Source organism: Panthera leo, chromosome C2 (assembly GCF_018350215.1).
Source record: "Panthera leo isolate Ple1 chromosome C2, P.leo_Ple1_pat1.1, whole genome shotgun sequence".
NCBI lineage: Eukaryota > Metazoa > Chordata > Mammalia > Carnivora > Felidae > Panthera > Panthera leo.
In genome coordinates this window covers 65,998,243-66,010,887 of record NC_056687.1, presented here as the reverse complement: position 1 = coordinate 66,010,887, position 12,645 = coordinate 65,998,243, and the positions used below count along the sequence as shown (strand labels likewise).

The 12,645-nt window shown below is 43.9% G+C and overlaps 1 protein-coding gene across 2 annotated transcripts in view; it reads left to right on the top strand.

Annotated features, from left to right (window-relative positions):
• The window catches only part of FSTL1 (follistatin like 1), a 51,703-nt gene extending 42,163 nt beyond the window's left edge, over positions 1-9,540 (top strand). The window contains exons 7-11 of one of the 2 annotated variants that reach the window (XM_042955713.1): positions 1,726-1,844; positions 3,201-3,313; positions 3,651-3,761; positions 6,148-6,224; positions 9,358-9,540. In XM_042955713.1, the coding sequence (XP_042811647.1) occupies positions 1,726-1,844; positions 3,201-3,313; positions 3,651-3,761; positions 6,148-6,224; positions 9,358-9,402 (465 nt within the window). In that variant the 3' untranslated portion in view covers positions 9,403-9,540. Of the gene's footprint in view, positions 1-1,725; positions 1,845-3,200; positions 3,314-3,650; positions 3,762-6,147; positions 6,225-6,746; positions 6,917-9,357 lie in introns of those variants that run through there. The other variant, XM_042955712.1, reaches the window with a different exon arrangement.
• Positions 9,541-12,645: the final 3,105 nt, after the last annotated feature.

Genomic DNA, 12,645 nt, shown 5'->3' with positions numbered 1-12,645 from the left:
GCCACCAGGTTCCTGGTGCCCCCAGGCACTGCCTGGCACTGGGTCTGCAGCCATGGCTGCATGGCTCGTCTTCAGACTCTCACTCTCAACAAGCTGTGATGGTGTTGGGGTGTGTGAGGGCTGCTTCTGTCTGTCCAGCACTTGCAACGTTTGTATTCAAGAAAGTCCTATACTGCTAAGAATGACTCCTGCCCAAGCTTATTTCATTTCTCTCCATTAATTAATCAAGACTTCACAAGGTGAAGGGCAGTTTCCTCAGGGGGAACATCTGAGACCTGTTCCTAGAAAATTTGTCAAGAATGATAAAAAGGTACTAAGCAAGGGCTGACATAGTTGTTTTGTACATGCCTGTCATTATGTATATCATGGAAAGATTTACAACCTTATAGCAGAGTACATGTGACACATGACAGGCATGGAAGGAGAGTCCCTTCTACCGGGAAGCCTGGACAGACTTTTCTTCAGAATCCCTTATATCATCTGGTGAGCCACCTTCAACGTAACATGGGAATGCTGATAATTTCCCAGGGCAGCAGTCTGAGGCAGCCTATGGAAAGAATTTTTCCTAAAAACATTTTTCCTCCATTGAAACTATCTAGGAGGGCAGCAACATCCAACTTAGAATTTGATGGAAACTTGAAATCGACACCCTCTTCCAGCAGCTAGGGCCTGGGCATTTTGAATGGTCCCAAATGGCTATGGTCTGGGTTTAGCACCTTGCCAAGGAGGGGATAATGCCTGAGCTCACTATACCCTCACCTTGTGCTCGTGGGATGTCAGGTAGGTCATGAGGACAGCCTGTGTCGGTAAGCCAAGGACACCTACACATGTCTGTGGTGGGGCCCAGAGCAGAGGGGTGGACCACCCCTGCCTGCAGGTTATCAACTCGGGGCCTTTGCTTGCGACTTCTCACTGCTGTGCTTGGTTAGGGGCACCAGTGTGAATGTGAAGCATGACAGCAAGCCAGGGAAATAAGCAGCAAGAAGTGGTCATGTGACTCCCAGAGTGAGCTCTGAGGGTTGCCTGCATTGTTGTTCCCAAGTAGCTTGTTAGAAATATATATCCAGGGGCACCTGCGTGGCTCAGTCAGTTAAGCATCCGATTCTTGATTTCGTCTCAGGTCATGATCTCATGGTTCATGAGATCAAGCCCCAAGTTGGGCTCTGTGTTGACAGCATAGAGCCTGCTTGGGATTCTCTCCCTGCCTCTCTGCCCCTTCCCCGCTCATGTGTGCATGTGCGCACACTCTCTCCCTGTCTCTCAAAATAAATAAATAAGCTTAAAAAAAAAAAAAAAAGAAATAGACATCCTGGGCTCTGCCACAGAATCTGATTCATAATGTTCATCAAGGTTTGAGAGCAGGGTATGGTGGCTGGCTTGAACCCAGATGTTAAAGAGGAGAATGTCTGTGGGACGGTGTCAGGGATGAGGCTGCAGGGGGTTCTCCAGCACCCCAGGTGCCTGGGTAACACAGGTCTGTGTTCCCACTGCCTTCTGAGCAGGGTGTGGGTTTGAAAGGCCCCCAGTGGCCTCTGCCCACACACTTTCAGTCTCTCATCTTGGGGTGCTGGTACCTTCTCTGGGGGCCCCAAGTCTTCAAGCCTTTGTTGCAGTAGGTGTGAGGCCAAGGCAGGGTTGGAATGGGTCAAGAGCCAAAGATGGGTCAAGCTGAGAGGGAGACAGATTACAAAATGTTCCTGAAAGTGCTCTTTATCCCCTTTCCAGAACGTTGATAATGGTGACTCTCGCTTAGACTCCAGTGAGTTACTGAAATTTGTGGAGCAGAATGAAACTGCCATCAACATCACTACCTATGCCGACCAGGAGAACAACAAGCTGCTTAGGTGAGTGCAGTTGAGGGGTCAGGGAGGGGCCCATGAGGGGAAGGCTGGATAGGAAAGGGGATTTGAACCCCTTCCTACCTGCAGAGGGGCCACCAGTGCCAGTGAGAAGTAAAAAGCAAAACAGGAATTCTGTCCTGGTCTATTTTGTGAACATTATGAACTAATATATTGAGCACCACTGGTATCTGATCAAATAGTTGTTGTTTTGCCAGAACTTACAAGGAATAGAAGAATGTAATTTTAAAGTAAATTATCAAGGTCACGTCAGAGCAAGTGTGTTTCTGAGTGTCATGATAATGTTTTAATGGTTAATTTTTGGAAGGAATTATATCACCGTATTATTCAACTATAAGTCTAAAATAGCTTTAGTTCTGACTTTTAAGATAATTGGTGTTATTTCATATAGAGAACCCTAACTGTCACAAATGTAAGCATGTCCCTGTCCTTTTCTGATATTATTCCAGAGCAAATATTAATAACAATTAACCCCTAAGAAACTTCTGCTGTGGCTCCAGTACATCAGCAAGAATTAAAAATAGGAATAGCACCTCTTTTGTTCAGAAGAAATATAAAGCATGAAGCCCAGATTCTAGAATGATTCTCCCTTAGCAATATGCCATGGCCTTAGAATATAGTATCTGAAAATCCTTCATATTTTGATAACTTGAAATTAGATAATATTTTATTTTAAAGATCAATGTTTGATCTTCATAACATTCCAGTTAAGGAGGGCTCCCTGTCCTCATTTTACAGATGAGAAAACAGGCTCAGAAAAGTTGAAGAACTAGCTCAAGGCCATTTGGGTAATAACTGATTGAACCAAGGCTCACATCCAAGCCAAGGGGAGAGTGAGGGAACTAGGATTCCATAAAACTTTTCTAAACATTTCTCTTTCTAGATAGTGATAGTGATAATGCCTGCTTGAACTCCATAGTCTTTCAGATCCCATATTCCATTCCTATCATCTATTTGTCTCCCTTCTGTTTTGATTTTCCTAGTTTGGTTGACTTGACCAGTACCATGGGGAAAGGGAATTGCTCACAGAAGGTGCACAGGTAGTGAAAACATATGCCAATCAAAGTGAACACAACCATTCAGGAAACTTTAGTCTTCTTGGAAGAACATTTGAACAATGTAAATGATCTGACATCAAGTATAACCAAGTAAAGTCTGGATGCTCACAGGAGTCAGGTTGGATGATAGTTGTGGGAAGGCATGTAGAAAGTTCCTCAGTTAGCAGTTGTCTCCTTGGCCTCCTCTGGAGGCCCCACTTGTATGTGATCCCAATGCTTAGGTCCTTTCTGCGGGAGTGAATTCAGGGTCTTACTGACACATTTCTCCTGTGTTTTGTTTCAGAGGACTCTGTGTTGATGCTCTCATTGAACTGTCTGACGAAAATGCTGACTGGAAACTCAGCTTCCAAGAGTTCCTCAAGTGCCTCAACCCGACCTTCAATCCTCCAGAGAGGAGTATGCTTAACCTAAGAAATATGTGGAGTTGAAGGGAATGAGGGCATTTGGCAGGGGGCAGGGGGAGGGGCAAGATAGAATTGATGGAACTTTCCAGAGCTTGCTAAGAAAATTCCCTTTCACAATTCCAGACTGGGCCCCAGCCCATCAACTCTATGCTGAGGTTAGGATCCAACAATCTTTGGATCAATGGCATCATTTACTCAGATATGGTGCCTCTGAAGGTTAAGCAGAAGCAGGTCTTGTCTGGGAAAAGGGTAAGGTGCACAGACGATGGCCAAGATGTCCTGTTCCACTGTCACCCTAAACTATTGCCCCTTATTTCTGGTCCCAACAGAGTGTGCCCTGGAGGATGAGACATATGCAGATGGAGCAGAGACCGAGGTGGACTGTAACCGTTGTGTCTGTGCCTGTGGAAACTGGGTCTGCACAGCCATGACCTGTGATGGTGAGCTGTGCCCCAGGCAGAAAGAAGGGACGGCAGGGAGAGGGCTTCCTTTGTGAACTCATCATGAGAGAAGTCAGGGTGGGGATGATGGAGAAGAGGGCAGTGGCCAGGAGCAAGGAAACTGGGGAGCAAGTGACAGACTACAACCTATAATGTTGGAGCACCCAGTGGGCAGCACTGGGACAAAGCACTTAGGCCAGACGCATTACGTTTGAAAGTCACTCCAGAGGCTTGGCATAAGAGAGGTTTAAGACGCAGGGCAAGATCAAATGTTGATGTGAGATTGGAATCATCATAATAATAATGAAAGCAAATACTTAGTGAGAACTATGTACCAGGCACTCCACTAAGCACTCTACATATTAACCCACTTGATCCTTATGACAGCTTGGGAAATCTTATATGTAAAAGACTTAGGTGGTTGGAAAACAAAATGACTCCTGCTTGCCACCTATATCCAGCAGAGAAAGGAAAAATGTTCATAGACCCTCTTTGAATTAACAGAATTGGATAATGCCTAAAAAAAGAAAGTTGAGACATGGTTAGGGTGGATTAGAGAGATAGAGGTGTCAGAGAGTTTGGGGGACCAGTGCAGAAACCAAATGGCATGTTGGAATGATGCCAAAGATCAAAAGAAACTCTTGAATCAAAGCCAGGTTATAGGGGAAAAACAGGTGTAATTCGGAGTAGAGGAAAGACAGAAAAGGGTGAGATCAGGTCTAGAATAGAGAGTCACATTGGGTTTGAGAAGAAAAGTCAGTAGGAACCAAGCCCCAATCTGGAACCACCAGATGGGGTGAACTTAAAATTATACCTTAAAGAAACTGAGACAAGAAAGAACGGGATGGTCTTAGGATCATGTTCAGGAAGGTCAGGTAAGAAGGTCAGGAAATTGGGAGACAGAGGTCAAGGACCCAGAAGATGTTTTTCTAGATAAGAAGCCTAGGCAGCAGCAACAGTACAAATGGAACTCAATTGTACCAGGGGATCCCTAGTCTTTTACTGCCCAGGACCAAGTCTCTTCTCAAAGTGGGAAGGCAGGAAGCCAACACAATTCCAGAGACAAATGGAAGAGTAGGAAGAGGCTGTTTAGAGACAGAAATCCTAGAAATTTCTGGAAGTCAAAACTAAGGGTATCCAGACCAAGTACACAGCAGCTACTGAAGCCAAGAGAGAACATTTCAAAATACTACCCCAGCCTGCCTCCGTCAGGAAGCATCTTACATTCATCTTCCCCAAACCCCCTGCAGTAGCTCCCCACATCTAACTGCTCCTGGCCTGGCTTTGTAAAGGTAGCCATCCATTTCTAAGATAGGCAGTTGTTAAACATCTGCCTTATGGAATAAGCCTGATCACCTGGATAATAAGCCCCATCACATGCATCAGACAAAACCCAAATGATCACCTCCATGGGACAATGCCCACTTCCACAGCCACACTGGACAGCTCGTCCTCCCTCTCTGGATGGCCAGGTTTAGAGCCCTGTGTGGGTATAAAGAGCACCACAGATGGTGGTGCCCCAAGGTGAGCATGTCTTGGTGTGTGGGCCACGGAGCTGAGAGGACATTGTAGAGGCAGCACTCCAGAGTCAGTACCTGAACGTTAGTCTGGTCTTAGATCAGAAATCTCAATGGGGCAAAGAAAAAGTGACATCAAGGTATAAAGCCAGGTAGAGCCACAGCTGAGGGAAACTGCTGTGATTAATGCCAAACTCAGGAAGGCATGGCGGAGCAGTGTTTCCTGACGGCAAACACTATACTTGGTAAATGTACAGAGTCTATCCCAAACCTACTGAATCAAACCCACAAAAGAGCAGCTTGGGAACCTCCACTTTTAAGATATATTTTATGGGTTGTTTTTTTTTTTAATCACCATTTAAGTTTGGGAAACACTGCTAGATATAGTGGCTATCAACCCTGCCTGCACATTGCAATCACCTAGAAACTTTACAAAATCCTGGTGCCCAACAATAATTAAATCAGAGTCTAAAAGTGGAATTTAAACACGTGTATTTTGAAAAGTTCTCCATGTGAATGGTTGAGAATCCCTAGCCCATAGGAACGTCCTGAGTCAAGACCCAGATATTCCCCATAGATTTTACAGCAGGGCCAGTGCCTGGCATGGATATACGTGCTGGAGCAGTCGGAGACACTAGGAACAGAGGCCGGGGTGGGGGGGTGGAAGAGATTGCTTGGTTCACAGTGTGTTACTTTGGAGGTGTCAGTTGAACTGGGACACTTCATATTCAGAGATATGCAGGCGGTTCACCTCTCCTTCCATAGGTTAAATGGGAGATGAAATTGAGAGCCTAAAAGGGAGATATTGGTAGGATCCCTAACTGGCTTCTATCAGTGAGCACTGCCCTGAGCTTTGGTTCTTCTTCCAGGAAAGAATCAGAAGGGGGCCCAGGCCCAGACAGAGGAGGAGATGACCAGATATGTCCAGGAGCTCCAGAAGCACCAGGTGAGTTGCAGACTCCATGCTGGCTCAGGTATTCCTGCTGCCACTAAGCCCTTCTGCCATTCAGATATCGCCTAATGCTCCAGATGTCCAAAGAGCCACTCTGTTCCATACAATAGGTCCTGAATGATAAACCTATGCTATCAAACCATGATACGGACAGTTCCCTAATGGAGTCCTGTGTGGTCCAGCAGGTCCCAACAGATGTAGGTTACAACTTGGTAAATTGCTTTATAAGCAAGAATTAGCCAGGTGGTGATTTGCAAATATGTTGGAAGTGGTTTGCAAATGAGCATGGTCTATGGAAGTGTTGCTGCTTCCTGTCACGACCAGTGCCAGGACCTGAAGACTGTGAGCTCCTTGAGGGCAACAAGCAGGAAATAAGTGAATGTGGACCACAATAAAAGATATTTCAGTTAAATGCCAAGCTGGTTAGAAAACAGCCTGGGATTTTCAAAACCGAGAGAACTTAGGGGTTCTGTTTCCTGGAGACTTGAGAAGATAATAAATAAGAATTCTGTTCAGGTTCTGTATCATCAAGTTGAAGATCTTCTTGGGGAAAAGGCTTTTGGCAGAATAGCGATTCACTGACATAGATGGTAAAGGCCTGGAGAGAAAACATGGATGTGCTGGACTCTTGGGCCTGTCTTGCCCCTGATTTACCATGTAGTTAACAAAGGACATTGTGCCTCAGATCACCTGTCTCTACACTGGGTCTGTTATACAAGCCTTCTCTCTGACTTAAGTTTTGAGAGAATCTAACAGTCACAAGAGCTGCTAAACTATTGAGATGAAATACTTGATTTCAAAATAATTATTAATATTAATAATGCTCAAAAATAAAATTGCTCATATTTATTGATGGTTTTTATATGCATTTTGTCATTATTGTCACTCATAATATAGAAACCTCATGTCAGTTTTGTTTTGTTTTTTAATTTATTTCTTTTGAGAGAGAGGCAGAGAGCGTGAGTAGAGGAGGGGCAGAGACACAGAATCCAGAGCAGGCTCCAGGCTCTGAGCTGTTAGCACAGAGCCCAATGTGGGGCTCGAACCCACAAGCCACGAGATCATGACCTGAATCGAAGTCGGATGCTTAACTGACTGAGCCACCCAGGCACCCCCCTCGTGTCAGTTTTTTAAGCAGAAGCTCCCAGCCTTTTGTTTTTCCATATTTCATCAGTCTTGAGTCTCCAGATGAGTGCAACCACATAAAAGAAGAAAAAAAAAACTTAATAGGAATTCCTTTCCTCTGGGGTGGGGAAATGATCAGAGTAGACAGTGAGGAGTGGATTATAATAGCTAACATTTTTACATGTCTGTTTTATGTGAGTTCCCTCAGAAAGAAGACGCTAAGGCAAGGACTTGAGTACAAATAGTTTATTTGGGAAGCAATCCTAGGAGACACTAGACAGGGAGGTGGGAAGCCAGCCCAGGAAGGGAAGGAAGCAATAAAGAGCGTCTACCAAGGCATGTTACCACTGTGGGCGTGTGGAGCTTAGTCCTATTGTGGATCTCTGGGAACAGAGTTCCCATTGCTGAGGGGGAAGGGAGAAGGCACGTTCCTACACAAACTCTCATCAGCCATTGGCAAGGGCTGCCACCAGCGACATGAATTCCCTGGCATTTCTGACCTGCCAACATGTGTGGGCAAAGCAGGCTCCAGCAGCCAGAGAAAGCCTCAGGCAGAGAGGTGCAGGTGCTGGCAGTAAGAAGCTGTACCCGTGTACTGAACTGCTAAAGGCAAGGGGCTATGGATGGAGAACCAACCGTGTCTGCTAGATGCCAGGCACTGTTGTTTTTTATTTCCTAATTAGTTTTTTTATTGAGATCTAATTTATATACCATAAAATTCACCCTTTTAAATATACAATCCAGTGGTTTTTATATATTCACAAGATCATCAACCATCACTACTACCTAATTCCAGAACATTTTCATTATCCCACAAAGACACCCTAGGCCCATTAGAAGTCATTCCCCATTCTGTCTTCTCCCAGCACCTGGCGGCCACTTATCTACTTTCTAACTCTATTTCGATTTGCCTATTCTGGACATACACAAATGGAATCATACAGTATTTGGCATTTTCTGTTTGACTGCTTTCATCTAGCATTATGTTTTCAAGTCTATCCTTGTTATAGCATAGGTTGGCACTTCATTCCTTTTTATGGCTACATAACATTCCATTGTATGGATATACCACATTTTGTGTATCCAGTCGTCAGCTGATATTTAGGTTGTTTCCCCTTTTTTGCTATGATGAATGATGCTGCTAGGGACATTCTTGTTCCAGTTTTTGTGTGGACTTATGTTTTCAGGTCTCTTGGGTATATACCTAAGAGTGCACTTGCTGGATCCTATGGTAACTCTGTGATTAATCTTTTGAGGGCTGCCAGACTGTTTTGCAAAGTGGCTGTACCATTTCACATCCTTGCCAGCAGTGTTGTTCTTTTTTCACAAACTCACCACATTTGTCATTGTCCATTATGTTTTATTTTAGCCATTGTACTGGGTGTGAAGTGGCATCTCATTGTAGTCTTGACTTGTATTTCCCTAATGACTAATGACGTTGAACATTTTCTCATGTGCTTACTGGCCGTAAGTAAGAAAGGCTTCTTTGGAGAAATGTGACACTGTTGTAAGAGGTGGCACTTTATTACCCTCACTTTGTAGTTGAGGACATTGAGGCACAGAAGTTTTTATAACATGGCCAAAGTCCCCCAGAAAATAGCATGTCCGTGACTCAAGTTCAGACAGTCTGCCTCTAGAACCTTTGTTCTTAACACCTCTCTGGACTGGGATCCAGAATATCTTGTAGCACTTGCATCTAGTATCCTTTTCTTCATTTTTAAAATGAGGATAATCATGTTTGACCTGTTGTGTCACAGGCGTTCAAGTGGGCTCAGCTACTAATTCAGTGACAGCCCCTATGTGACCATGTCAAAAATAAGACCTGATCTTTGCCCTCAGGTTCTTCTCATCCACAGAGGAGACAGACAAGCAAACAGAATGAAAATTTAGCACAAGCATGGATCTGTCAATGCTATATAAAGTCTTGAGGACTAGATAGATACCAATGATTCTTTTTTTTTTTTTTTAATTCACAATGCTTATTTTCTCCTGCATCTCAAAGGAAACAGCTGAAAAGACCAAAAAAGTGAGCACCAAAGAGATCTAAAGAGGAGGCATCTGGGAAGGGCGTCCAGAGCCTGGCACCTTCTTTCACTTCAGCGCTGAGTTCAGTATATCCAAGTGTCTGCTACAATTGCCGAATCACCAGTATTTGCTTGTATAGCAATGAGTTTTATTTTGTCTATTTGTTTTGCAGTAAAGGAAATGGGGGTGGCTGGCGAGGAGGGGAAGGGCCATAGCCTTCATTTCTAGGAGTGCTTTGAGAGAAACTATAAATGGTGCTCAGGGGCTGGAGACAAGTAAGGAAACTGCATCAGGGTTGGGAGAGGAGCAGATCTGAACCACAGTCGGCCACGGCTATAAACGTCCTGCAGGGAGTGCGAATGATGCCAGAGAGAACTTTGCAGGCTGCCCCAGAGGAGGGGTCTGGCAGAAGCCCAGTGGAGAGGAACACATTCTGCGTCCAGCCCTTCCTGTCGCCATCAGCATAATAGACGTCCAGCATCTGTGCTTCTCATGGTCCCAACCACTGCCTCTAGATACACAGCCACCCTTCTCGTTACCCAGTTGTCCCTTAGGCTTGGAGTTTCTGGGAGGGTGCACACAAATGATGCAGATACTTGTATAACTTTGAGCCCCTTAGAGACCTAACCAAATTTTTAAGATACTTTTTACCAAAGGTGCTATTTTTCTGTAAAACTTTTTTTGGCAAGTTGACTTCATTCTTCAATTATTATCATTATATTATTGTTGTGTTTTAATATTTTATTTTCTTGACTAGAAACTGAGCTTTTGTAATTATTTTTCAGTAGTCCTGCCATTTCAAAGGAGGGAGAGTTTGGGGTTCTTTTCTGGTGCAGGGACCACTATAACCAAGACTCCTCCCGCCCTGCCACATACTAGATGCAGCCCAGAATTGTGTCCCCCTGGCTTCCAGTGGATCAGCAGTCTGCCAGCAGGTGCCTCAAACAGAAGCCAGGGAATACAAAGCATCTCCATACAAAGCTTTTAAGATCTAAAAAGCTAATTTGTTTCCATTTATTATGATAAGTTCATGCAAATCAGTATTCCAAAGAATGGAGACAAGTGCAGCCAAGCAAGGCTTAGATATCTGTGCTTAGATGTCAATATGTTTGTTGGTTCACCACTAGGAGAGTGATTTGGCCCTATCTCTTCCTATTTCTGGGCCTCAGTCTCCTCAGTGAGCAAGTAGGAATGCATTAATCTCAATTTGATAAATTACAAATTCTCTGGTTCTGATCATTGGTCCAGAAGGATACAGGTTCCTATGACTTTCCTTCTCCTTAGGATAAATGAAACCTTACTGTTGCAACAAAAGAGTCAGGTGGCCAAAATCCAGATGACCAAATCTGACCTCAGTCTGCATGGCTGCACTGGTTGTGCGGTGATGTAGTACCCTCTCCGGTAATTTCTGCCCAGGAAGAGAATGGGAAGGAGAACTACTCCACTTTGTTGAAACTTTTGCATTCCATCTTTAACCTTCTTGGAAACAGAAATAGCTTTCCCTTTCAAGATGAGGACAAAAGGTGGTTTCACCTTTTAAGAGGGGGGAGGGAATGGAAATTGAGTCTTAAAACTGTGATTGGGGAGAAGACCATTGTTCCTGTGTTTTGGACTCTGTGATGATTAACCCCACTATTTACCATGTATAAGATGCATTTGGAATAACGAAGATTAAAAACTTGACAAAAGCACTCATCTTCAGAAAGCAGATGGGGAATTGTATAGATTGCACTGCATGGGCAATACTGAGAACGTTGTGCTGAATGTGGAATTGCCTCTAAACAAGTTTCCTTGTTCTCCTTTGAAAGGAGAGCATTCTGTTTTGTTTAGAATTCTGACCTTTTAGATACATCCCATTTGAAAGCTCTCTTTGAGCCCTACTTGTGCACTCTGAAATGCACCTCCCTGTCCATTTGTCTTGGAGAGCTCCCACAGCACACCTTGATCAAGTTTTGCCAGCTCTTGGACATTGAGACAGAGGGCAGGCGTGCCAGTTTGTTTAAAGCTAGAATCCAGAGTGTCTCCTCACCAGTTACATTTAGGACAGTGGCTGCCATTTAAGATTACCCTACCCTGCACCACGGAATTCCCAAGAGCAAATCTGCATTCCTCCTGTAAATATGGACGCTATTGTCTACACCACAGAATCACACGATCTGATGACCATTCATGGAAAGCTGCTAAATAGCCTAGTTTGGGGAGTCTTGCATGGAGCTTTGTATGGAGCAAATAGGATTAAATTGGGTTCAGTTCCTCCAGCTCTCTACAAGCACAGGGCTTAGACTGCAAGCTTCCTTGGGCTTTCTCAATGTGTATATGATTTTATTAATATATTGCAGTGTCTGTTAAGATTCAGTGTTCATGGAAACCTTCTCACATGCCATGACTCTGGACTCCATCACTGTTTTGGGAAAGCAGGGCTTCTCCACCTGCTAATAAGCCCGTGTGAACAAGTCTGAATGTCTTTCCTTTACACTTAAGTTTTTAATCAAATGTCAAGCAGCAATTTGAACAGGTTTCTGTTGCCTATGTGTTTGTGAAATGTATTTGTATTTAGTAGGCTTCCATATTGCATTTAACTTGTTTTTGTAACTCCTGATTCTTTTTTTCTTCCCTTTTTTTTTTTTTTTTGGATACTATTGATAAATAAAGAAATTAAAATAGTAATTGTGTTGTTTTCCTTCCCCTGAATTAAGACTAAATAAAGTTGCGAGAACATTAACCATTTACCTCATAAAAGTCGATTTGGCTTTCAGGAGCCTTAAAAGAGGTCTGAAGAGTTTTTCCTAATAAAACCTTGGGACTGCAGCTGGGAGGGCAAATTTACTTAGGGACTGACAGAACAAGTTTACTTAAAAGGATCCTGGAGGCACCTGGGTGGCTCAGTCAGTTGAGCATCCAACTTTGGATTCAGGTCATGAATCCAGGTTCGTGGGTTCAAGCCCCACATTGGAGCTCGAATTCTGTCTCTCTCAAAAATAAACATTAAAAATTTAATATTAAAAAATAAAAGGATCCTGGACGGTGGGTCTGGAGTAGGAAATGATGAGAAGTCAGAGAGCATTCCCTTTTTTTTTTTTTTTTTAATTTTTTTAATGTTTATTTTTGAGAGAGAGAGACAGCATGAATGGGGAAGGGGAGAGAGGGGGGGAGATACAGAATCCAAAGCAGGCTCCAGGCTCTGAGCTGTCAGCATAGAGCCCAATGTGGGGCTTGAAGTCACGAACCCCAAGATCATGACCTGAGCCGAAGTCAGACACTCAAC